The sequence below is a fragment of the Oncorhynchus masou genome, chromosome 16 (genome assembly GCF_036934945.1).
Source record: "Oncorhynchus masou masou isolate Uvic2021 chromosome 16, UVic_Omas_1.1, whole genome shotgun sequence".
NCBI lineage: Eukaryota > Metazoa > Chordata > Actinopteri > Salmoniformes > Salmonidae > Oncorhynchus > Oncorhynchus masou.
The window spans coordinates 27556444-27584032 of NC_088227.1; the positions used below are offsets into that span (position 1 = coordinate 27556444).

Consider the following 27589-nt stretch of genomic DNA (forward strand, 5'->3'; position numbering starts at 1 on the left):
TGCACCCTATATACAGTGGGGCAAAAAAGTATTTAGTCAGCCACCAATTGTGCAAGTTCTCCCACTTAAAAATATGAGAGAGACCTGTAATTTTCATCATAGGTACACTTCAACTATGACAGACAAAATGAGAAAAATCACATTGTAGGATTTTGTATTTATTTATTTGCAAATTATGGTGGAAAATAAGTATGAACACCTAGCATCAAAGTAGATTGGTCACGAAAATCAGAAAAGCAATAAAAATGAATCGCTTACCTTTGATGATCTTCGGATGTTTTCACTCACGAGCCTCCCAGTTACACAAATGTTCCTTTTGTTCCATAAAGATTATTTTTGTATCCAAAATACCTCTGTTTGGCATGTTATGTTCAGAAATCCACAGGCTCGAGCGGTCACAACAACGCAAATAGTATCCATAATGTCCACAGAAACGTGTCAAATGTTTTTTATAATCAATCCTCAGGTTGTTTTTAAAATACATAATCAATAATATATCAACTGGCACTGTCTCTTTTTCAGTAGGAGAGGGAGAGTCAATGGCTGCCCCACTCTGCTGCGCAAGCAAAACTTATGGGATCACCCAGCTACCCACCAACGCCATGTTATCTTTCTCGCTCATTTTTCAAAATAAAAGCCTGAAACTATGTCTGCTGACACCTTGAGGAAGCGATAGGAAAATGAATCTGGTTGATATCCCTTTAAATGGAGCGAAGGCAAGCTATGGAACATGGAGCTTTCAAAATAGAAGCCACTTCCTGGTTTGATTTTCCTCAGGTTTCGCCTGCAATATCAGTTCTGTTATACTCACAGACAATACTTTGACCGTTTTGGAAACTTTAGTGTTTTCTATCCTAATCTGTCAATTATATGCATATTCTAGAGTATGAGCCTGAGAAATAGGCCGTTTACATTGGCAACGTTATTTTTCCAAACGTAAAAATAGTGCCCCCTAACTGAAAGAGGTTAAATAATACAAAAACAAAGTGTTGGAGAAGAAAGTAAAAGTGAAATATGTGCCATGTAAGAAAGCTAAAGTTTAAGTTCCTTGCTCAGAACATGAGAACACATGAAAGTTGGTGGTTCCTTTTAACATGTGTCTTCAATATTCCCAGGTAAGAAGTTTTAGGTTGTAGTTATTATAGGAATTATAGGACTCTTTCTCTCTATATGATTTGTATTTCATATACCTTTGACTATTGGATGTTATTATAGGCACTTTAGTATTGCCCATGCAGAGCAAGGGGAACAACTACTCCAAGTCTCAGAGCGAGTGACGTTTGAAACGCTATTAGCGCGCACCCCGCTAACTAGCTAGCCATTTCACATCACATCGTTACACCAGCCTTATCTCGGGAGTTGATAGGCTTGAAGTCATAAACAGCTCAATGCTTGAAGCATTGCGAAGAGCTGCTTGAAGCATTGCGAAGAGCTGCTTGAAGCATTGCGAAGAGCTGCTGGCAAAACGCACTAAAGTGTGGTTGAATGAATAGTTACGAGCCTGCTGTGGCCTACCATCGCTCAGCCAGACTGCTCTATCAAATCATAGACTTTATTATAACATAATAACACACAGAAATACAAGCCTTAGGATCCGGAAACTATCATTTCGAAAACAAAACGTTTTTTTCTTTCAGTGAAATACAGAACCGTTCCGTATTTTATCGAACGGGTGGCATCCATAAGTCTAAATATTGCTGTTACATTGCACAACCTTCAATGTTATGTCATAATTAAGTAAAAATTCTGCCAAATTAGTTCGCAACGAGCCAGGCGGCCCAAACTATTGCATATACCTTGACTCTGCGTGCAATGAACGCAAGATAATTGACACAATTTCACCTGGTTAATATTGCCTGCTAACCTTTCTTTTAGCTAAATATGCAGGTTTAAAAATATATACTTCTGTGTATTGATTTTAAGAAAGGCATTGATGTTTATGGATAGGTACACGTTGGAGCAACGACAGTCCTTTTTCGCGAATGCGCACTGCATCGATTATATGCAACGCAGGACACGCTAGATAAACTAGTAATATAACTACACATGGTTGGTGATATTACTAGTTTAACTAGTGATTATGATTGATTTTTTTTTTATAAGATGAGTTTAATGCTAGCTAGCAACTTTCCTTGGCTTCTTACTGCATTCGTGTAACAGGCAGGTTCCTCGTGAGGCAGGTGGTTAGAGCATTGGACTAATTAACCGTAAAGTTGCAAGATTGAATCCCTGAGCTGACAAGGTAAAAAATCAGTTGTTCTGCCCCAGAACAAGGCAGTTAACCCACCGTTCCTAGGCCGTCATTGAAAATAAGAATGTGTTCTTCACTGACTTGCCTCGTTAAATAAATAAAAAAATAAAAAACGGCGTCCAAAAATACCGATTTCCGATTGTTATGAAAACTTGAAATCGGCCCTAATTAATCGCCCATTCCGATTAATCAGTCGACCTCTAGTGATCAGGCTCAGACTAGGCTGTGTTGATTGACAACCCAAACCCTAAACATTATCCTGGTCTCTTACCGTGACTCCACCACCTACCATTATCCTAAATTAAAGCCAAAACTCTAACCCCCAAACCTGGCAGATAAACAGTTGAAGTCGGAAGTTTACATACACCTTAGCCAAATACATTTAAACTCAGTTTTTCACAATTCCTGACTATTAATCCTAGTAAAAAATTCCCTGTCTTAGGTCAGTTAGGGTCACCACTTTATTTTAAGAATGTGAACTGTCAGAATAATAGTAGATTATGGTTGGCGCAGGACATGACGGACATGACGGGCAGACGAAAATTCCAAGTAGTACCCATAAAGTTCGTAGAAACATGTCAAACGTTTTTTATAATCAATCTTAAGGTTGTTTTTACAATAAATATTCGATAATATTTCAACCGGACCGTAGCTTTTTCAATAGGAGAGAGAGAGAAAAGGTCTGCTTCAAGCTGTTGCGCATGTAAAACTCTGCTGGCACCCAGCCATCCACTGACACGATGTGATCCTTCTCGCTCATTTTTTCAGAATAAAAGCCTGAAACTATGTCTAAAGACTGTTAACACCATGTGGAAGCCATAAGGAAAGGAATCTGGTTGATATCCCTTTAAATGGAGGGAAGGCATGCAATGGAACAGGGAGATTAGTTTCTCTTAGGCACTTCCCTGTTGGATTTTCCTCCTGCAATATCAGTTATATTTATACTCAACAGACAATATTTGGACAGTTTTGGAAACTTTAGATTGTTTTCTATCCTAATCTGACAATTATATGCATATTCTAGATTCTGGGCCTGAGAAATAGGCAGTTTCATTTAGGTTTGTTTTTCATCCAAACATCAAAATACTGCGCCCTACACTCAACAGGTTAAATTGTTTAATTTGAGTAAAACTTTTTGCGTAGCCTTCCACAAGCTTCCCACAATAAGTTGGGTGAATTTTGGCCCATTCCTCCTGACAGAGCTGGTGTAACCGAGTCAGGTTTGTAGGCCTCGTTGCTCGCACACGCTTTTTCAGTTCTGCCCACAAATTGTCTATAGGATTGAGGTCAGGGCTTTGTGATGGCCACTCCAATACCTTGTCTTTGTTGTCCTTAAGCCATTTTGCCACAATTTTGGAAGCATGATTGTCCATTTGGAAGACCCATTTGCGACCAAGCTTTAACTTCCTGACTGATGTCTTAAATGTTGCTTCAATATATCCACATAATTTTCCTACCTCATGAAGCCATCTATTTTGTGAAGTGCACCAGTCCCTCCTGCAGCATAGCACCCCCACAACATGATGCTGCTACCCCCGTGCTTCACGGTTGGGATGGTGTTCTTTGGCTTACAGGCCTCCCCCTTTTTCCTCCAAACATAACAATGGTCATTATGGCCAAACAGTTCTATTTTTGTTTCATCAGACCAGATGACATTTCTCCAAAAAGTATGACATTTGTCACCATGTGCAGTTGCAGACCGTAGTCTGGCTTTTTTATGGTGGTTTTGGATCAGTGGCTTCTTTCTTGCTGAGCAGCCTTTCAGGTCGATATAGGACTCGTTTTACTGTGGATATAGATACTTTTGTACCTGTTTCCTCCAGCATCTTCACAAGGTCCTTTGCTGTGGTTCTGGTATTGATTTGCACTTTTCGCATCAAAGTACGTTCATCTCTAGGAGACAGAATGCATCTCCTCACTGAGCAGTATGACAGCCAGACTTGTGGAGGTCTACAATTTTTTTTCTGGGGTCTTGGCTGATTTCTTTTGATTTTCCCATGTTGTCAACAAGGAGGCACTGAGTTTAAAGGTAGGCCTTGAAATACATCCACAGGTACACCTCCAATTGACTCAAATTATGTCAATTAGCCTATCAGAAGCTTCTAAAGCCATTACATAATTTTCTGGAATTTTCCAAGCTGTTGAAAGGCACAGTCAACTTGGTGTATGTAAACTTCTGACCCAATGGAATTGGGTGAATGGAAATTACTTGTCATGCACAAAGTAGATGTCCGAACCGACTTGCTGAAACTAGTTTGTTAACAAGAAATTTGTGGAGTGGTTGAAAACGAGTTTTACTGACTCCAAGCGAAGTGTATGTAAACGTCCGACTTCAACTGTAGAATGTACTTATCCCATCTGTCAATGATATCGAGAGGAGAAACAGGATGAGGGAGAGACAGTTTGTGTGTGTGTGTGCGCGCGAGTGCGGTACCATGTCTGTGTACGCGTGGAGAGAATGCTGAGGCGTATAATCACTATTGGTAGCTGAACATGTCATGACTGATGGCTGAGATGGTGAGATAAGATACTGTTTGAACAGACACAGCCTCAGTTCCTGAAACACTTCTCTACAAGCCTCTCACCAGTGTATCCTATCCTATTAGCTTTGGACACTGTCCATCTGTGAATACTGTAGGCCCTTAGACATTTTGCTGTGCTGGTCAAACAGCCATCTGGACAAAGAGGAGTACACACTGAATAGTCTCTAGTTAAGTAGGTGGGTTAAGACGGGACTGAAGTCAGGGAGAAGTGGGCTGTGGGCCCAGTTGTTTTACTAGATTAGAATGCTCTTCGTCTAAAGCAGATTGAATGTGTGTTGAATACGTGTGAGAAGTGTATGTGGTCTCAACATGTTTACGATGCTGTGTTTTTAAGTGGAGAGTGTGTTCATAGTGTGTGTTCAGAGTGCGTTGTTGGTGGGGGGTTGGTAGAATGACGCCAGGGAGCATGTCAGTCATACTGTCCCTCTCACATGACTTGTTGCGATATTCCTCAAAACACTTTGATGTGGGGTTCATAACTAACCTTGCTCTCTCCGTGTCTGTCTGTTGCTGCCTCTTGCTGTCCCTCTTGCTCTTTCCATATCTCTCTGTCGCTGTCTCTCTCTCTCTCTTTCTCTGTGTCTGTCTGTTGCTCTCGCTCACTTTCACTCAATTCAATATGCTTTATTGGCATGAAATATATTCTGTAATTGGCAATGTATTTCAAAAACCATACATTTAGAAGTCGAAAGTACAATTGCATAAAGTCACATACATTGTTTCTCTCTCTGTAGGATTACCTGGAGTGTATCAGTAACCAGTCTTGCCTGGCACTGAGCTTAGAGGAAAGAGGCTCTCTATTCGGGAACATCCGAGACATCTACCACTTCAACAGGTAAACACCACACACACACATACATACATACATACACACATACACACATACACACATACATACATACATACATACATACATACATACATACATACATACATACATACATACATACATACATACATACATACATAGTGCAGTATCCAAAGAATCTACAGAATGAGGACAGTTTGTCTCACCTGTCGATGTGTGAGGGGGCCAGTGACCAATCGACACACAGCAACAGAGGGAGGGAGAGAAAAACCTAGGGAGAATTCACATAGTGGGGGAGTTTGGTTTGACACAAACTCCTTACAAACCGTCACAATGACCTCATTCCCTAGACATGTAACAATGGCTACACCAGTTGACCATATATCCATCAACCAATAAGAGCACACACACACAACCTATTTCAATTCACGGAAGTGACTTTTTGTTGTAAGCAGAGTACCCTAGGACCTAATACTGTGTCCTAAGTTATATTTGTTCATGAACATTTTTGCTGTTTATAACAAAGAGCAGTTTGGTAAGTGTGTAACTCTCAGTTTGTATTCCAATGATTGAATTAAGTGTGTGGTGTGCAAGTGGTTAAAGTACTGATATGCTGATGTGATCATTTTTGGGGTTTACAGAGATCTGCTTCATGACCTGGAAAAGTGTAATTCGGACCCTGTGGCCATTGCAGAGTGTTTCGTAGCTAAGGTAGGTCTCTTTCTCTTCTTTTCTCTTTTTCTTTCTTGTTGAAGCCTGTCTGAACAGCTGGTTCGGAACAAAAAACACTCCAGAACATTTTTTTTTAACCTTTATTTAACTAGGCAAGTCAGTTAAGAACAAATTCTTGTTTTCAATGACGGCCTAGGAACAGTGGGTTAACTGCCTGTTCAGGGGCAGAACGACAGATTTGTACCTTGTCAGCTCGGGGGTTTGAACTTGCAACCTTCCGGTTACTAGTCCAACGCTCTAACCACTAGGCTACCCTGCCGTCCCTAGATGTCTCGGATGTTCCCGAATAGAGAGCCTCTCTCCTCTAAGCTCAGGGCCAGGCAAGACTGGTAACACACACAACATTATTTAGGTTACAAACTAACCAAAATTGTACTTCATCATACAGAGAAGCACAATTTCTGAGGAAATTTAAAGGCCGGCAAAATGTCTAGTCACCATTTACTGGTGAGGGCTAATGGTAATACTTCAACACCTGAGATAAAAAATATTCTCCTCTCTTATCTCTCTGTGTGTGTGTAACTGTGTAACTGTGTTTGGTCTTTCCAATCCTTTTCTACATTAAATCATTCTATTTCATGATAACTGCATACTAACACTTACTCAACAGACATATCTCTACCAATACCACCATAAGTACACAGTAATCTGTCTGTAACCAGAGTTTATCAGTCTGGACATGCACAAACACACTAGTCATTTCACTGCGGTCTGTGCCAGTGTGTACGATAGTGCTCTTGTTGAATTTGTATAGTTACCCAGTCCGTGCTCCACATATTCATCATCCCCATACCACAATAAATCACTTCAAAAGTATTCATACCCCTTGACTTAATCCACATGTTGTTGCTTTACAGTCTGAATTCAAAATTGATTTGGCAACAACTCTGGTGGACATTCCTGCAGTCAGCATGCCAATTGCACGCTCCCTCAAATCTTGCGACAACATTGTGTTGTGTGACAAAACTATATATTTTAGTGTGGCCTTTTATTGTCCCTAGCACAAGGTGCACCTGTGCAATGATCATGCTGTTTAATCAGTTTCTTGATATGCCACACCTGTCAGGTGGATGGATTATCTTGGTTAAGGAGAAATCCTCACTAACAGGGATGTTAACAAATTTGTGCACAACAATTAAGAGAAAGACGTTTTTTGTGCGTATGGAACATTTCTGGGATCTTTTATTTCAGCTCATGAAACATGAAGCTGACTTTACATGTTGCGTTTTGTATTTTTCTTTAGTATATTTTACAATACACTATTAATGAATCAAGGGCCTCCGTGGTTTGTAGGTGGCCTTATCACAGTCACTTTACACGTGTTAAATGTGTGTTTACTTACATATTTAGTACAGCTTCAATCCTGCGCATTCTTTTGATTGCAGTTATCCAAAGTAGTGTGTGCCATCACTGTTACGTGACCATACAATAGAGGTTGCGTGCGTTTTAGAAACGTTCCCTGATTATTGTAGTGTGTGTGTGGGTCATGAATTGGTGTTGGGTCAGTAGCCAGACAACTGCCTGTTCATTGCAGACAATCCCCCCCAACTTAGAGTCACAACTCTAATAAATCCCTCCCTCCCTCCTCCTCTTGGAGGTAATCGTCTATCTGTCCTTATGTTCCTTACCCTGCTTTCAGTGAAATGTGTTGAGTAAGCAGCCTAGTCTTTATGGGTCTCTACATGCTGACTGCACCACTGTTGTGCAATTAAAACAAGATCATAATGTTTTATCATCTGGTAGAAAAAAATCTTTCCTCTTCAGTCCTCTTCAGCGTTTAGCTGATCTCCTAACCCATAGCTCCTCTCGCCAGTCTAGACCCCTCAGCATGCCAGCCGGTCGATACAGAAGCAAAACCAATTACTATATAACACCCCATAATGGTTTAGTCTGAACATAATAATGATGAGCAGCACAGTCTGATGTACTATATCTAAATCTATGGTACCTCAGCAGAAATCCTCAGGTTCCGTCTCTGCCTTGCTGTTCTGAGATTATCTAAACTTCACTATTAATTAGGGATGGGGGGTTTTAAACAATTTCACTGTTCGAATAGTATCCTGAATTGTTGCATATTCAAAGTACATGTTGTGTGTGTAGCGAGCAGACGGAAGGAAAGAGATGCCAAGGCGACTCGGCTACAGCCAAGAATAGCTAACTTGTAGCAACCACAATGTTATTTATCATCCCATATAACAGTGCCTGTCTTGACTGGAGTAGCCTAGAGAAGCTAGCTAAATAGCAAAGCCAGCTATAGCAAGCCAGGGTAATTGAGGCCACATGCTGTGCTTTCTCTCCAACCCCATTTAGATAAAACAACAGCTATACTGATTGGTTGCTTTTTATAGCCTACTCCTTCTCATTTCACTAAGATTTGATTCCATCTTGTATTGCATTAGTGAACTCTCACTCCACTTGCTACACATTTATCTTGAGCCTCTTTGGCCAAGATAAACAACAAGCTACGCACGTGAAGGCACCATGCTTGTCATAACTACATTGGAAAGGTTTTTGTTTTATTTAATTAATAATTAGAAATGTCATGGTATATCTTTGAATGTAACAACGTCACATGGATATTTGAATCTAATTTAGAAAACACCTTTTCATTGTTAATCTGTTTAAAATGGGAATATATAAACATTCCCGTAGAAATGAATATTCACACAAGTATTCGAATACAAAATGTCCCTACTATTAATCTATATCTATGTTGTATCAGGAGTGATTGGTAATGTAATTTAGAAAATGTCCTCACAGATCAAAGATAAGCAGAAATCACAGATTCCATCTCTGCCTTGCTGTATTATCAAACTTTATTTGTCACATGCGCCGAATACAACAGGTGTAGACCATACAGTGAAATGCTTACTTACAAGCCCTTAACCAACGATGCTTTAAGAAGTTAAGAAAAAAAGTGTTCAGTACAAATAAATAATATATATATTTTCCATACAGGTGAAGTCGGACGTTTTACATACACCTTAGCCAAATACATTTAAACTCAGTTTTTCACAATTCCTGACATTTAATCCTAGTAAAAATTCCCTGTCTTAGGTCAGTTAAGATCACAACTTTATTTTAAGAATGTTAAATGTCAGAATAATAGAGATTTATTTCAGCTTTTATTTATTTCATCACATTCCCAGTGGGTCAGAAGTTTACTTACACTCAATTAGTATTTGGTAGCATTGCCTTAAACAATTTAAACTTCCTCCTGACAGAGCTGGTGTAACTGAGTCAGGCTTGTAGGAATCCTTGCTCGCACACGCTTTTTCAGTTCTGCCCACAACTTTTCTATAGGATTGAGGTCAGGTCTTTGTGATGGCCACTCCACTACCTTGACTTTGTTATCCAAACATAATGATGGTTATTATTGCCAAACAGTTCTGTTTTTGTTTCATCAGACCAGAGGACATTTCTCCAAAAAGTATGTTCTTTGTCCCTACGTGTAGTTGCAAACTGTAGTCTGGCTTTTTTATGGCAGTTTTGGAGCAGTGGCTTCTTCCTTGCTGAGCGGACTTTCAGGTTATGTCAATATACGACTCGCTTTACTGTGGATATAGATAATTTTATACCTGTTTCCTCCAGCATCTTCACAAGGTCCTTTGCTGCTGTTCTGGTATGTTCCTCTCTAGTAGACAGAACGCGTCTCCTTCCTGAGCGGTATGATGGCAGCGTGGTCCCATGGTGTTTATACTTGCGAACTATTATTTGTACAGATGAACGTGGTACCTTCAGGCATTTGGAAATTGCTCCTAAAGATGAACCAGACTTGTGGAGGTCTACAATTTATTTTCTGGGGTCTTGGCTGATTTCGTTTGATTTTCCCATGATGTCAAGCAAAGAGGCACTGAGTTTGAAGGTAGGCCTTGAAATACATCCACAGGTACACCTGCAATTGACTCAGACAATGTCAATTAGCCTATCGGAGCTTCTAAAGCCATGACATAATTTTCTGGAATTTTCCAAGCTGTTTAAAGACACAGTCAACTTAGTGTATGTACACTTCTGAGCCTCTGGAATTGGGATACAGTGAATTATGCGAAATCTGTCTTTAAACAATTGTTGAAAAAATTACTTGTGTCATGCACAAAGTAGATGTCCTAACCGACTTGCCAGAACTATAGTTTGTTAACAAGACATTTGTGGAGTGGTTGAATACGAGTTTTAATGACTTCAACCTAAGTGTATGTAAACTTCCGACTTCAGTTGTGTATATATATGTGTGTGTGTGTATATATATATATATATATATATATATATATATATATATGTGTGTGTATTTATGTATGTGTGTGTGTGTGTGTGTATATGCATATATGAAAATAAAGGTAACAAATAATTAATGAGCAGCAGTAAAATAACACTAGTGAGGCTATACCGGTACAATGTGCCAGTTAGTCTAGGTAATAGGTACATGTAGGTAGAGTTAAAGTGACTATGCATGGATAATAAACAGAGTAGCAGCAGCGTAAAAGAGGGGTCTGGGTAGCCCTTTGATTAGCTGTTCAGGAGTCTTATGGCTTGGGGGTAGAAGCTGTTGAGAAGCCTTTTGGACCTTGACTTTGCACCCTGGTACCACTTGCCGTGCGGCAGCAGAGAGAACTGTCTATGACTTGGGTAGCTGGAGTCTTTGACAATTTTAGGGCCTTCCTCTGACACCGCCTGGTATAGAAGTCCTGGATGGCAGGAAGCTTGGCCCCAGTGACATACTGGGCCATACACACTCCCCTCTGTAGTGCCTTGCGGTCGGAGGCTGAGCAGTTACCATACCAGGCAGTGATACCATGCTCTCGATGGTGCAGCTGTAAAACTTTTTGAGGATCTGAGGACCCATGCCAAAACTTCTCAGTCTCCTGAGGGGGAATAGGTTTTGTCGTGCCTTCTTCACGACTGTCTTATTGTGTTTGGACCATGATCGTTTGTTGGTGATGTGGACACCAAGGAACTTGAAGCTGTCAACCTGCTCCTCTAATTGTGGACTCCACTTTTCCTGTAGTCCACAATCATCTCCTTTGTCTTGATCAGGTTGAGGGAGAGGTACTTGTCCTGGCACCACACGGCCAGGTCTCTGATGTCAGGGTTTCTACTGTGGTCCTTTGTAGCTCAGTTGTTGGAGCATGGCATTTGACATGCCAGGGTAGTGGGTTCAATTTTCCCGGGGCCACCCAAGTCGCTTTGGATAAAAGCATCTGCTAAATAGCATATATGTATGTATGTATGGATGTATGGATGTATGGATGGATGGATGGATGGATGGATGGATGGATATACAGTGCCTTAAGAAAGTATTCGGCCCCTTTGAACTTTGCAACCTTTTGCCACATTTCAGGCTTGAAACATAAAGATATAAAACTGTATTTTTTTGTGAAGAATCAACAACAAGTGGGACACAATCATGAAGTGGAACGACATTTATTGGATATTTCAAACTTTTTTAACAAATCAAAAACTGAAAAATTGGGCGTGCAAAATTATTCAGCCCCCTTAAGTTAATACTTTGTAGCGCCACCTTTTGCTGTGATTACAGCTGTAAGTCGCTTGGGGTATGTCTCTATCAGTTTTGCACATCGAGAGACTGAATTTTTTTTCCCATTCCTCCTTGCAAAACAGCTCGAGCTCAGTGAGGTTGGATGGAGAGCATTTGTGAACAGCAGTTTTCAGTTCTTTCCACAGATTCTCGATTGGATTCAGGTCTGGACTTGGCCATTCTAACACCTGGATATGTTTATTTTTGAACCATTCCATTGTAGATTTTGCTTTATGTTTTGGATCATTGTCTTGTTGGAAGACAAATCTCCGTCCCAGTCTCAGGTCTTTTGCAGACTCCATCAGGTTTTCTTCCAGAATGGTCCTGTATTTGGCTCCATCCATCTTCCCATCAATTTTAACCATCTTCCCTGTCCCTGCTGAAGAAAAGCAGGCCCAAACCTTGATGCTGCCACCACCATGTTTGACAGTGGAGATGGTGTGTTCAGGGTGATGAGCTGTGTTGCTTTTACGCCAAACATAACGTTTTGCATTGTTGCCAAAAAGTTCAATTTTGGTTTCATCTGACCAGAGCACCTTCTTCCACATATTTGGTGTGTCTCCCAGGTGGCTTGTGGCAAACTTTAAATGACACTTTTTATGGATATCTTTAAGAAATGTCTTTCTTCTTGCCACTCTTCCATAAAGGCCAGATTTGTGCAATATACGACTGATTGTTGTCCTATGGACAGAGTCTCCCACCTCAGCTGTAGATCTCTGCAGTTCATCCAGAGTGATCATGGGCCTCTTGGCTGCATCTCTGATCAGTCTTCTCCTTGTATGAGCTGAAAGTTTAGAGGGACGGCCAGGTCTTGGTAGATTTGCAGTGGTCTGATACTCCTTCCATTTCAATATTATCGCTTGCACAGTGCTCCTTGGGATGTTTAAAGCTTGGGAAATCTTTTTGTATCCAAATCCGGCTTTAAACTTCTTCACAACAGTATCTCGGACCTGCCTGGTGTGTTTCTTGTTCTTCATGATGCTCTCTGTGCTTTTAACGGACCTCTGAGACTATCACAGTGCAGGAGACTTGATTACACACAGGTGGATTGTATTTATCATCATTAGTCATTTAGGTCAACATTGGATCATTCAGAGATCCTCACTGAACTTCTGGAGAGAGTTTGCTGCACTGAAAGTAAAGGGGCTGAATAATTTTGCACCCATTTTTTCAGTTTTTGATTTGTTAAAAAAGTTTGAAATATCCAATAAATGTCGTTCCACTTCATGATTGTGTCCCACTTGTTGTTGATTCTTCACAAAAAAATACAGTTTTATATCTTTATGTTTGAAGCCTGAAATGTGGCAAAAGGTCGCAAAGTTCAAGGGGGCCGAATACTTTCGCAAGGCACTGTAGATATATATATATATAGATATAGATATATATATATATATATATATATATATAGATATAGATATATATATATATATATATATATATATAGATATAGATATAGATATAGATAGATAGATAGATACAAACACAATATATATATATATATATATGCTGTGGTTTTGGACTCAATCAGGAGGACCCAATGTACTGGATATACTTTGGATGGTGTGTGTGCGTGGATGTGCGCAAACCAGTCAAAAGTTTGGACTCTCAAGGGTTTTTCTTTATTTTTACTATTTTCTACATTGTAGAATAATAGTGAAGACATCAAAACTATGAAATAACACACATGGGAATCATGTATTAACCAAAAAAGTGTTGACAAAATCTAAATATAATTTAGATTCTTCAAAGTAGCCACCCTTCCCCTTGATGACAGCTTTGCACACTCTCTTAACCAGCTTCATGAGGAATGCTTTTCTAACAGTCTTGAAGGAGTGCCCACATATGCTGAGCACTTGTTGGCAGCTTTCCCTTCACTCCGCAGTCCAATTCATTCAAAATAATCTCAATTGGGTTGAGGTCGGGTGATTGTGGAGGCAAGGTCATCTGATGCAGCACTCCGACACTCTTTCTTGGTCAAATAGCCCTTACACAGCCTGGAGGTGTGTTTTGGGTGATTGTTCTGTTGAAAAACAAATGATTGTCCCACTAAGCACAAACCAGATGGGATGGTGTATCGCTGCAGAATGCTGCGGTAGCCATGCTGGTTAAGTTTGCATTGAATCATAAATAAATCTCTGACAGTGTCACCAGCAAAGTACCATCACATCTCCTCGTCCATGCTTCACGGTGGGAACCACACTTGTATACTCCTCACCAATGTCCAGTTTCTAGACACCAAGGTGGATGAAATTAGGGCAAGGGTTGCCTTCCAGAGAGACATCAGAGATTGTAACATTCTCTGTTTCACGGAAACATGGCTCTCTCCGGATATGTTGTCTGAGTCGGTATAGCCACCGGGTTGTGATTATTAGCCACCACTGTGACTATTAGAAACCTACCCTAAACAAAAACCATAGATGGATGGAAGGAATTTGTGCAACACTGAAAGAGCGAACCACTGCATTTAACCATGGAAAGAGGACTGGGAATATGGCCGTGTAGTTATTAACAGTGTAGTTATTCTCTCTACAAGGCAATCAAACAAGCAAAATGTCGTTACAGGGACAAAGTGGAGTTGCAATTCAACGGCTCAGACATGAGGCGTATGTGGCAGGATCTACAAGCAATTACAGACTACAAAAAGAAAACTAGCCACGTCACGGACAACAACGAATTGCTTCCAGACAAACTAAACAGCTTCTTTGCCTGCTTTAAGGATAATTACAGTTCCACCGACACTGCTTGCTAACAAGGACTGCGGGCCCCCTCTCCTTCTCTGTAGCCGTCGTGAGTTAGACATTTAAACGTGTTAACCCCCACAGCACTGCTGGCCCAGACCGCATCCCTAGCCGGGTCCTCAGAGCATGCGCAGACCAACTGGCTTTTGTGTTTACGGACATATTCAATCGCTCCCTATCCCAGTCTTCTATCCCCACATGCTTCAAGATGGCCACCATTTTTCCTGTACCCAAGATGGCAAAGGTAACTGAAATAAATGACTATCGCCCCGGAGCACTCACCTTCTGTCATCATGAAATGCTTTGAGAGACTAGTCAAGGATCATATCACCTCCACCTTACCTGCCACCCTAGACCCACTTCAGTTTGCATACCGCCCCAACAGGTCCAAAGACGATGCAATCGCCATCACACTGCACACATCTGGATAAGAGGACTACTTATGTTAGAATGCTGTTCATTGACTACAGCTCAGAATTCAACACCATAGACCATCCAAGCTCATCATTAAGCTGGAGGCCCTGGGTCTCAACCCTGCCCTATTAGTGGATGAGTTCATTTACTTTTACAAGGGCAATATTTTATAGATCTGTTCTATTTCTGTGACTGGTTTGCTGTTTTTGGGTCACAGAGTACATGTTAGGATGGAGAGAGTGTGTGTATTAGGAGTGTGTGTGTATTGGTGGGACATCTGGTTGTATTTAGCTGGCGCTCTGGTGGCAGACTGTTGGAGACTAAAGAGAAGCCTGCTCTTCAATTTACTGCTTTTCTCACAGAGAACCTCCAGGCAGTGTTTGTGTGTGTGTGTGTTCACACATACACGTGTACTATAGTATGTATGTATGTATGTATGTATGTATGTATGTATGTATGTATGTATGTATGTATGTATGTATGTATGTATGTATGTACACTGAAAGTTTGTGTACACCTGCCTTTTCAAACATTTCATTCCAACATAATGGGCATTAATATAGAGTTGGTCCCCCCGTTCCCGCTATAAGTCTCCACTCTTCTGGGAAGTCTTTCCACTAGATGTAGGAACATTGCTGCGGGGACTTGCTTCCATTCAGCCACGAGCATTAGTGAGGTCAGTCACTGATGTTGGGCGATTAGGCCTGGCTCGCAGTCGGCATTCCAATTCATCCCATTGGTGTTCAATGGGGTTGAGGTCAGGGCTGTGTGCAGGCAAGTCAAGTTCTTCCACACCAATCTCGACAAATAATTTCTATATGGACCTCGCTTTTTTGCATGGGGCCATTGTCAAGCTGAAACTGGAAAGGGCCTTCCCCACACTGTTGCCACAAAGTTAAGATTAAGATTTCCCTTCACTGAAACTAAGTGGCCTAGCCCGAACCATTGAAAACAGCCCAAGACCATTATTCCTCTTCCACCGAACTTTACAGTTGGCACTATGCATTCGGGCAGGTAGTGTTCTCCTGCCATCTACCAAACCCAGATTTGTTCTTCAGACTGCCAGATGGTGAAGCGCGTGATTCATCACTCCAGAGAACGTGTTTCCACTGCTGCAGAGTCCAACGTCTGTGAGCTTTACACCTATCAAGCCAACGCTTGGCATTGCGCATGTTGATCTTAAGCTTGTGTGCGGCTGCTCGGACAGTAAAACCCATTTCTACTTACGAACAGTTATTGTGCTGACCTTGCTTCCAGAGAACATTTGGAACTCCGTGAGATGATTTGTACGCACCTCAGCACTCGCCGGTTCCGTTCTGTGAGCTTGTGTGGCTTACCACTTTGCGGCTGAGCCTTTGTTGCTCCTAGACGTTTCCACTTCACAATAACATCACTTTCAGTTGACTGGGGTGGCTTTAGCAGGGCAGAAATGTGATGAACAGACTTGTTGCATCCTATGACGGTGCCACGTTGAAAGTCACTGAGTTCTTCAGTAAGGCCATTCTACTACCAATGTTTGGCTATGGAGATTGCATGGCTGTGTGCTCGGTTTTATACACCTGTCAGCAACGGGTGTGGCTGAAATTGCCGAATCCACAAATTTGAAGGTGTGTGTGTGTGTGTGTGTGTGTGTGTGTGTGTGTGTGTGTGTGTGTGTGTGTGTGCGTGCGCGTGCATGGGAGCTATTTTTGGTATGAATAGAAGGGTGTGGCCTCTGCTGTATTTCTATAATTGTACTTTTGTGACTGTATGCCCGTGTGTGTTGATGGCATCACTTGTTCTTGTTCTCGAGTGTGTACGGTTTATGTGTTTGTGGAGTATGAGTGTTCATATGCAGAGCCACAGGAACCAGACAGCTCCCCAGTCATCTGTCCTCTGTGTTTATGATGCTGTTTCCTGTGATAACTGTCCACTTCCTGTTTCTGGCCTAACCCAGAGTATTTATGGACACATGATGAACACAAGGATCAGGGCTATTATCAGTTACGCAACTCTAGGGTCATGTGAATGCTCGACAGCAAGTGGAGGAGGATGACAAAGGAAGGAGGGATATGAAAGCTAGAGGGCTAGAGACGGAACATGAGAGAGGGAGAGATGGTAGAAGATATGTAATGGCATAAGTAGTGAGAGACTGTGATCAAGAGTGAAAGAGTGTGAACAGAAGAGACATTCAGCGTGATGGAGGTAGAGAAAAAGGGATAGGGAGGAGAGCGAGGTTCATTCCAGCTTTGATAAGTCATGCTGCCTCTGATGTCTTTGAAGTGCAGGGAGGCATGAGAGGTGGAAACGGACAAATTAAAGGGGTGGGGATGGGAAAATCAGTGTCCACAGCATATAGTGCTCAACATTGCCTTTAAAGGGTCAATCAGAAGTTGCTTCAAACAGTTTGGTACTCATAAATTAATGATATGTACCCACTGATTCTTCAAGATATTACTTATAAAGTCCTCATGAGCTTAGTTCAACTGTCGTACCCCATCAGAAACCAAAATATAAGCTTGTTTTACTCCAATGTTTGTAAACAAAGTAAATGTAAACAAACACTTGTATAGTATAGCCTCAAAACATGGTTAAAACTATACATGTGATATCATGGATGGTCAGTCCTTGCATCCATATCTGAGAAGTTGAGAACTATGAATTTGAGAGTGGTTACATTCCTCCAGCCCCGTCCCGCAGCTTTTTACCGAAACGGGCGAAGAGAATGCTTTGTTACCTTTTCAACTGCTGATTGAAGCTTTAAGACATGGATACTTGTAATCAAGGTTCCCTTACATTCTTTGCCTTTAAACTGATGTGAGAGACCTCCTTAATCTATCCTCAGGAACGCTTGACCACTGACTCACCCAGTGTAACCTCCCCCCTTCCCCTTGACACAAACACTCCATTTACTGGAAACTCACTCTCACTCTTCCCTGTTGGCACACATTTTACAAGGTTCTAAAAATTGTCTAGTCAATTTAGGAATTTAGGTTGGTTCTAGGGAGGATAGTTTATTTCCTCCTGCTGCTGCTACTGGTATGAGTGATTTCAGGTGCTGATGCCAATGTAACGTGAATGTAATTATTTGATCAGGGACTGATGCTAATGTAACATTAATGTAAATATTTTGTCTTTCTTTCCCAGAGTGAAGAGTTCCACATTTACACTCAGTACTGCACCAACTATCCAAGGTAAGCAACCTCAACTATGACTTCTGACCCCAGATTATTTGATGGTATTTGTGTGGTAAAATCAAAGGCTATTGTCTATATTTGGGTGGACAATAAAGTTATATTCTATATTTGGGTGGACAAAGTTATATTCTACTTATGGGATAAGTTGAGCCATTTTTTACATTGTGCATCACTCTGTCAAGGGAAATATAGTATTCTTTCTAACGAAGTTATCTACATGTAACACTGTGTACAAAACATTAGGAACACCTTCCTAATATTGAGTTGCACACCCTTTTTCCTTCAGAACAACCTCAATTCGTCGGGACATGAACTACAAGGTGTCAAGCGTTCCACGGGGATGCTGGCCCATATTGACAATGCTTCCCACAGTTGTGTCAAATTAGCTGGATGTCCTTTGGGTAGAGAACCATTCTTGATACACACAGGAAACTGTTGAGCGTGAAAAACCCAGCAGTGTTGCAGCTCTAGACTCAAACCAGTGTGTCTGGCACTCACTTCCATACCCCGTTCAAAGGAACTTAAATATTTTGTCTTGCCCATTCACCCTTTGAATGGCACACATGCACAGTCCATGTCTTGTCTCAAGGTTTAGAAATCCTTCTTTAATCCGTATCCTCTCCTTCATCTACACTGATTGAAGTGAATTTAACTTCTTGAAACTCCCCATCCCGGATCCGGGATTGTGACTAAGCCTCAGGCTCATTAGCATAACGCAACGTTAACGATTTCTGAAAATCGCAAATAAAATTAAAATAATGCGTTTGCTCTCAAGCTTAGCCTTTTCTTAACAACACTGTCATCTCAGATTTTCAAAATATGCTTTTGAACCATAGAAATTGACTAATTTGTGTAAGAGTATGCAAAGCTAGCATAGCATTTTGTGTAGCATGTAGCACGCAACATTTTCACAAAAGCCAGATAACCAAATAAATAAAATCATTTACCTTTGAAGAGCTTCTGATGTTTTCAATGAGGAGACTCCCAGCCACATACCAGATGCGCAGTGTTTCCTGAAAGCGTCTGTGTGTAGGAGAAATCGTTCCGTTTTCTACATTGCGCCTGGCTACCGAAACGAACCGAAAATGCAGTCACCTACAACGTGAAACTTTTTCCGGATTAACTACATAATATCGACCGAAACATGGCAAACGTTGTTTGGAATCAATCCTCAAGGTGTTTTTTCACATATCTCTTCATTGACATGCAGTTCGTGGAAGCTTGCTTCTCTCTCTGTGCCCCATGGAAAAATACTGGCAGGTGACTTTTGCGCACCAATTTCGGCGCAGGACACCGGGCGGACACGTGGTAAATGTGGTCTCTTATGGTCAATCTTCCAACGATCTGCCTACAAATATGTCACAATGCTGCAGACACCTTGGGGAAACGACAGAAAGGGCAGACTCATTCCTCTTGCGTTCACAGCCATATAAGGAGATCATGAAAGACAGAGCCTCAAAAATCCTTGTCATTTCCTGGATGCCAAGTCATCTTGGTTTTGCCTGAAGCTCACGTTAAAGGGCACGCACAGAGAAGATATTTGTATTTCTGGACACGTCAGAGTGTTTTCTTTCGAACAGTAGCAATTATATGCATAGTCGAGCATCTTTTTGTGACAAAATATCTTGTTTAAAACGGGAACGTTTTTCTTCCAAAAATGAAATAGCGCCACCATAAGTGTAAGAGGTTAACAAGTGACATCAATAAGGGATCACAGCTTTCACCTGGATTAACCTGGTCAGTCTGTCATGGAAAGAGCAGGTCTTTATTTTGTATACTCTGTGTAGTCTGCCCCACTCATTGTGTGTGAGTGTGTGTCAGAGGATGCTGGTGGTAGGGGCTATAGGAGGACAGGCTAATTCATAATGGCTGTAATGAAATGCATGGAATGGTATCAAACATATGGAAACTACATTTGACTCCATTCCAGCCATTACAATGAGCCCGTTGTCCTATAGCTCTTCCCACCAACCTCCTCTGGTGTGTGTTTGACAGTCTGTGTGTAGTATGAACATATATAGAAGTATAATCTTCCTCCTTGTGATCTGGATTTGCATATAGGTGAATCTCACCTTCAAGTTCTTGATTCCCAGAGTGTCGTATATCTTTGTACTGTCTTTATAGAGCTACAGTACCCCAGCCTCTCTCTCTCTGGATAGCCCTGATATACATCCCAACCCAACAGGAGTCTGTCTGCATCTCCCTCTCTATTTAGTTATTTATTTGAAAGGGAGCCTGTTGACAGAGTTACAGCCCCTATTCTGACAGATGGGTATTATATCCGCCACCTTATCATACTCAGTGGCTGGCTTTAATGTTTTATTTCACCTTGTGTGAACAACGTCTTGTCATAGGAAACCATGTGCGTGTGTGCATGTGGTGTGTCTTGGGGCCGAAAATGTGAGACAATTCTTCACAATAAAGCCTAATGAGAGCAGTGCATGTCACAATGGTTGTGACACATTACACGTCGTACACCATTGGCTGCGACATGTCTGAAGTGTTGTTTTAGCATTGTGCTACTACTGACAAGTGATTATTTAAGTAGTTAAATATAGTGTGTGTCCACATTCCAGTGTAGCTCTCCACAGGGCTCACATTGTTACCTCTGTGAAACCCAACCTGAGAGCTCAGAATGACGGAGATACATCTACAGCCTCGGTTCCTACTGTAATTGTGTGTCAGTCGGGTCACCAGTCGTTAGCTCGGGTCACCAGCTGTGTGAGGGGTCACCAGCTGTGTAAGGGGTCACCAGTCGTTAGCTAGGGTCACCAGCTGTGTGAGGGGTCACCAGCTGTGTGAGGGGTCACCAGCTGTGTGAGGGGGTGGTTGACAAACACATACACACATGTGTACATACAGTGCATTCAGACCCCTTGACTTTTTTTATTTTTTTGACCCCTTTTTCTCCCTGATTTCATGGTATACAATTGGTAGTTAGTCTGGTCTTATCATTGCAACTCCCGTACGGACTCGGGAGAGACGAAGGTCGAGAGCCATGCGTCCTCCGAAACACAACCCAACTGAGCCGCACTGCTTCTTGACACAATGCCCACTTAACTTGGAAGCCAGCTACACCACTGGGCCAATTGTGAGCCGCCCTATGGGTTTCCCTGTCACGGCCAGCTGCGACAGAGCCTGGACTCAAACCCAGAATCTCTAGTGGCACAGCCTTAGACCACTGCACCACTTGGGAGGCCCTAGACCCCTTGACTTTTCCCACATTTTGTTACGTTACAGCCTTATTCTAAAATGGATGAAATTGTTTTTTCCCCTCATTAATCTATACACAATACCCCATAAAAAGATTTTGAATTTTTGTAAATTTATGAAAGAAAAAAACACATTTACGTAAGTATTCATACCCTTTACTCAGTTCTTTGTTGAAGCACATTTGGCAGCAATTACAGCCTCGAGTCTTCTTGGGTATGATGCTACAAGCCTGGCACACCTGTATTTGCTCTGTCAGGTTGGATGGGGAGTGTCTCTGCACAGCTATTGTCAGGTCTCCCCAGAGATGTTCGATCATGTTCAGGTCTGTGCTCTGGCTGGGCCACTCAAGGACATTGAGACTTGTCCTGAAGTCACTCCTGCGTGGTCTTGGCTGTGCGCTTAGGGTTATTGTCCTGTTGGAAGGTGAACCTTCGGCCCAATCGGAGGTCCTCAGCTCTCTGGAGCAGGTTTTAATCAAGGATCTCTGTGCATCGTTCATCTTTCCCTCGATCCTGACAAGTCTTCCAGTCCCTGCCGCTGAAAAACACTGCATGATGCTGCCACCACCATGCTTTGCCGTAGGGATGGTGCCAGGTTTCAATATTGGTTTCATCAGACCAGAGAATCTTGTTTCTCATGGTCTGAGAGTCCTTTAGGTGCAAACTCCAAACGGGCTGTCATGTGCCTTTTTACAGAGGAGTGGCTTCCGTCTGGCCACTCTACCATAATGGCCTGATTGGTGGAGTGCTGCAGAGATGGTTGTCCTTTTGAAAGGTTCTCTCATCTCCACACAGGAACTCTGGAGCTCTGTCAGAGTGACCATCGGGTTCTTGGTCACCTACCTGACCAAGGCCCTTCTCCCCCGATTGGCCGGCTCTAGGAAGAGTCTTGGTTTTTCCAAACGTCTTCCATTTTAAGAATGATTAAGGCCACTGTGTTCTTGGGGAACTTCAGTGCTGCAGAAGTTTTTTGTACCCTTCCCCAGATCTGTACCTTGACACAATCCATCTACTTACAAACACTCTGACCTTACATGGGCCTTTACATGACCTTGCACTGTTCCCTAAGACAGGACTGTGTGTGTGGGATCTGTCATTCTGTATTTTAATTGGGCTACAATATCTGTCATTGTTTCCTAGGATTAATATCATATTTTATTTTTCCTTCTCTCCCTCCATCTCTCTCTCTGCAGGTCAGTGGCTGTGTTGACTGAGTGTATGAGGAATAAGGTGTTGGCTAAGTTTTTCCGGGAGCGTCAGGAATCTCTGAGACACTCCCTGCCTCTGGGCTCCTACCTGCTCAAGCCAGTGCAGAGGATCCTCAAGTACCACCTACTGCTGCACGTCAGTTATACACCTAAACACGCGCGCGCGCACACACACACACACACCCACCTACCTACATCACACTAGCAAAACCCCACATAAGCCTAACACTCAGACCACAAAGAGCTGTGTGTACTGTAATATACTGTATGTAAAGTTAGCCACCAGTCTATTTTTGAACAAGCTAACCCTACTGCCAAGAAATACCGGGCCAACATAGCTGGCTACTGCAGAAACAGATGGTACCCAGTCTAACGTACAGCTATCCGTGTACATTACCCACTCTAACACTGGGTGTGTTTTCTGTCCCCTGTAGGAGATAGCCAACCACCTGGAGAAGGACACAGAGACATATGAGGTGGTGCAGGAGGCCATAGACACCATGCAGAGAGTGGCCTGGCACATCAACGACATGAAGAGGAAACATGAACACGCCGTCAGGCTGCAAGTAAGACTACACTTGCAAATGAACATGCTTTCACACATATACACATGCACATAGGCACACATGCTCACACATACCTGCATATGCAGTCAGGATTTTTACTATAGTCTGGTCATGGCAATAGACTTATGTAGAGCAGGTACAAACACACACACACACCTGTCATGTTACAGGTTGGCGAACACGCACACGTTATAAGTTGGTCAACACACACACACCTGTCATGTTACAAGTTGGTCAACACACACATTTATTCTGCTCCAACAAAGTACATTTGGAAAAGTCTGCATCTTAGTGGTTTGAATTAGACTGTGACATTAGTGGCTGTCCACATATCCTCCCATTATTTCCCTAGCTTTCACCGATCTTGTCTGCTTCCCAAATGGCATGCTATTCCCTACATAGTGCACTACTTTAAAAACCTATGGGCCCTGGTCAAAAGTAGTGCACTATAGAGGGAATAGTGTTCCATTTGGGAAGTAGACTCCGTCTGTCTCCGCTAGGTTATGCAATACATTGTTTTCCAGGGCTAATGATGGCCTTGCATAACACAGCCGGCAGATAAAAGAGAAAGTAGCTTTATTCAGTGGGGAGGAGGATGATCAGATGAGTGAAGGAATGTGTGTGGAAGTATTTCTTTAGGATCTGAGGAAGTGCTTAGCTGACCTGTCTAATTCTCTCTGTCCTTTTTTGTCTTGCTCCTCTCCTTTCTCTGTTCTGTTCTGTTCTTCCTCTCTTCTCTCCTCCTTCTCATGTCCTTTCCTGTTCTTCTCTTCTCTCACCTGTTTCTCTTAACTCATTCTCTTCCTATTCCTCTCTTTCCCACTCTCCCAACTCTCCTCCTCTGCTCTCTTTCCCACCTCTCCCACCTCTCCTCCTCTGCTCTCTTTCCCACCTCTCCTCCTCTGCTCTCTTTCCCACCTCTTCCACTTCTCCTCCTCTGCTCTCTTTCCTACCTCTCCTCCTCTGCTCTCTTTCCCACCTCTCCTCCGCTGCTCTCTTTCCCACCTCTCCTCCTCTGCTCTCTTTCCCACCTCTCCTCCTCTGCTCTCTTTCCCACCTCTCCTCCTCTGCTCTCTTTCCCACCTCTCCTCCTCTGCTCTCTTTCCCACCTCTCCTCCTCTGCTCTCTTTCCCACCTCTCCTCCGCTGCTCTCTTTCCCACCTCTTCCACCTCTCCTCCTCTGCTCTCTTTCCCACCTCTCCTCCTCTGCTCTCTTTCCCACCTCTCCTCCTCTGCTCTCTTTCCCACCTCTTCCACTTCTCCTCCTCTGCTCTCTTTCCCACCTCTCCTCCTCTGCTCTCTTTCCCACCTCTCCTCCTCTGCTCTCTTTCCCACCTCTTCCACTTCTCCTCCTCTGCTCTCTTTCCCACCTCTCCTCCTCTGCTCTCTTTCCCACCTCTCCTCCGCTGCTCTCTTTCCCTCTGGCTCTCACTCACTCACTCACTCCCACTCACTCACTCACTCCCACTCACTCACTCCCACTCACTCACTCACTCACTCCCACTCACTCACACCCACTCACTCACTCCCACTCACTCACTCCCACTCACTCACTCCCACTCACTCACTCCCACTCACTCACTCCCACTCACTCACTCCCACTCACTCACTCACTCCATTCACTCACTCCACTCACTCCCTCTCAGGAGATCCAGAGTCTGCTGACCAACTGGAAAGGGCCTGATCTGATTGGCTACGGTGAGCTGGTTCTGGAGGGGACATTCCGTCTGCAGCGGGCCAAGAACGAGCGCACACTCTTTCTGTTCGACAAACTGCTGCTGGTCACCAAGAAACGCGAGGAGGCCTTCACGTACAAAGCCCACATCCTGGTCAGTCACAACACTAATGCTAAAATATTTGACAGAAAATACCTCCCAAAATGTCCTAAGGTATAGCAGTCTTTATACTTCTAAACCAAAGTGAGACTAACCATAATACCAACCATGTCTCCTTCATTATAGTGTTGCAACCTGATGTTGGTGGAAATCATTCCGAAGGAGCCACTCAGCTTCAGTGTGTTCCACTACAAGAACCCCAAACTACAGCACACCGTACTGGTAAAGTAAAACTACACCCCACAAACCAAAATTACTGCATATTCAACAGTCGATTTTACAGCATAGAGTAAAAGTAGCCTGTGCTATCCCACCTGTGCTTTGCCAAGCCCACCACTCCTACGTGCCCAGACATGTTGAATTGTTAATGGTGAATGAGAAGGGCTGCTTGTTTCTCAACATAAGTGTTTTGGAAGGGACTTCAAACATCACCATAATCTGTTTTATGTAACAACACATAAAAGAGTTGAAGGGCATATCCCATTGTTGTTATGGGTTTGTCATAGTCATCTTATACTTCATTTAAAGCTAGAATCCTTAATTGAAACATTTTCTACCCGCTCCTGTTTTGCTAAAAAGCTAAGGGATGGGTGTAACAGCTTAACTTCTGTCCCCTCGCTGGGCTCGAACCAGGGACCCTCTGCACACATCAACAACTGACACCCACGAAGCATTGTTACCCATCGCGCCACAAACGCCACGGTCCTTGCAGAGCAAGGGGAACAACTACTTCAAGGTCTCAGAGCGAGTGACGTCACCAATGGAAACGCTATTAGCGCGCACCACCGCTAACTAGCTAGCCATTTCACATCGGTTACACTCACCCCCCTTTTCCGCAGCAACCAGTGATCTGGGTCAACAGCATCAATGTAACAGCTTAACTTCCGTCCCCTCGCCCCGACCCGGGCTCGAACCAGGGACCCTGTGTACACATCAACAACTGACACCTACGAAGCATCGTTACCCATCACGCCACAAAAGCTGCGGGGAACAACTACTTCAAGGTCTCAGAGCGAGTGACGTCACCAATTGAAACGCTATTAGCGCGCACCCCGCTAACTAGCTAGCCATTTCACATTTGTTACATAGGCCTGGAGAAATTTAACCACTCTCAAATTCATAGACAGAGCTATGGATGCAAGGACTGACCATCCTTTATATCAAATTAATAGTTTTAACCATGTTTGGAGGCTATACAGTGTTTTGTTTACATTTGTTGTTTACAAACATTGGAATAAAATAAGCTTATATATTGTGTTCTAATGGGGTCCGACTGTTGAACTAAGCTTATGAGGCATTTAGAAGTTATATATCTATTTATTCTTGAAGAATATATCATTCATTTATAAGTACCAAAATGAATGTAACAACTAAGGATTCAAAATTTAAAGTCTAGTTTAATGTCTCTCTCCTTCTATCCTCTCTGTTGTCCTGTGTTCCGCCCCCAGGCCAAGTCTCAGCAGGACAAACGCATGTGGATCCTACACCTGAAGAGACTCATACTTGAAAACCACCCGGCTAAAATCCCAGCCAAGGTGAGACACGGAGCAAGCAATGTGTGTCCTCACTAATGACATTAACACAACCTTGAGTGGGAGGTGGAATGGTCTAACTCCCTCTTTCATTTTCGATCACCCCTCTCGCTCGGTCTTCCTTTCCTCTCTCTTTCTCTCTCCATTTTTTCTCTCTTCTCTCCACCTCTCCTTAGCTCTGGTTAAAATGGAAAATTATGCTTTTGTCTGGGGAAAATCCTTGACAGTGTTCATAGTAATTACATGAAAGGGATCTCGTTGCTTGTAAAGTAGTCCGCTTCTGTTGGAAAAGACTACTGTCTAGTGCCATCTAGTGTAAGGTAGCCCCATATCTTCAACTTCAATTATTTATTTATAAAAAATGTAACCTTTATTTAACGAGGCAAGTTGGTTACGAACAAATTCTTATTTTCAATGACGTCCTAGGAACAGTGGGTTAACTTCCTGTTCAGGAGCAGAACGACAGATTTGTACCTTGTCAACTCGGGGATATGAACTTCCGGTTACTAGTCCAACGCTCTAACCACTAGGCAACCCTGCCACCCCGATTTATAGTCTTGCTGAATTCTGTAATATGGCGCTCACTTTAGTGTTTTTTCCCATCTGTTTTTTAGGCCAAGCAGGCCATTTTGGAGATGGATGTTATGCGTAAGTATCCATTTGATATTGGTTGAAGCCTCTTGTGAATATTGTCAGATCATTATTTGGGTGCTTGATAACATTCCCTCTCTCCTCTGTCCTCTCCAGACCACCCAGGGTTCCACTACAGTCCTGACGGGGACAAGAGGAGCCCCCACACCAAGGAGGGCTCCACCCCTCGACGGGTCCGCAGGAAGTCAGGTGAGAAACAGGAGGGACAGGAACAAGGTACTGTAAATGATCAGTGCTGATGCCAATGGACTGGGCCAGTTTCTCAGACTCTGTGACATGTCCTGTCTGTCTCTCCTCAGAGCCTCTGTCCAAGTTACTGAAGAACGCTAAGCATGGTGTCAAGGAAGATGGCACAAAGGTCAGCTTAAACCCACATTAGTAATTTATGGA

The 27589-nt window shown here is 42.8% G+C and overlaps 1 protein-coding gene across 1 annotated transcript in view; it reads left to right on the forward strand.

Moving 5' to 3' along the window:
- The window catches only part of LOC135557775 (pleckstrin homology domain-containing family G member 1-like), a 70865-nt gene that overhangs the window by 29033 nt on the left and 14243 nt on the right, over positions 1-27589 (forward strand). The window contains 11 exon segments of the mRNA XM_064991373.1: positions 5529-5629; positions 6244-6313; positions 18146-18192; positions 22601-22751; positions 23050-23181; positions 24828-25010; positions 25143-25238; positions 26465-26551; positions 27163-27196; positions 27296-27388; positions 27499-27557. Coding sequence (XP_064847445.1) covers positions 5529-5629; positions 6244-6313; positions 18146-18192; positions 22601-22751; positions 23050-23181; positions 24828-25010; positions 25143-25238; positions 26465-26551; positions 27163-27196; positions 27296-27388; positions 27499-27557 — 1053 coding nt within the window.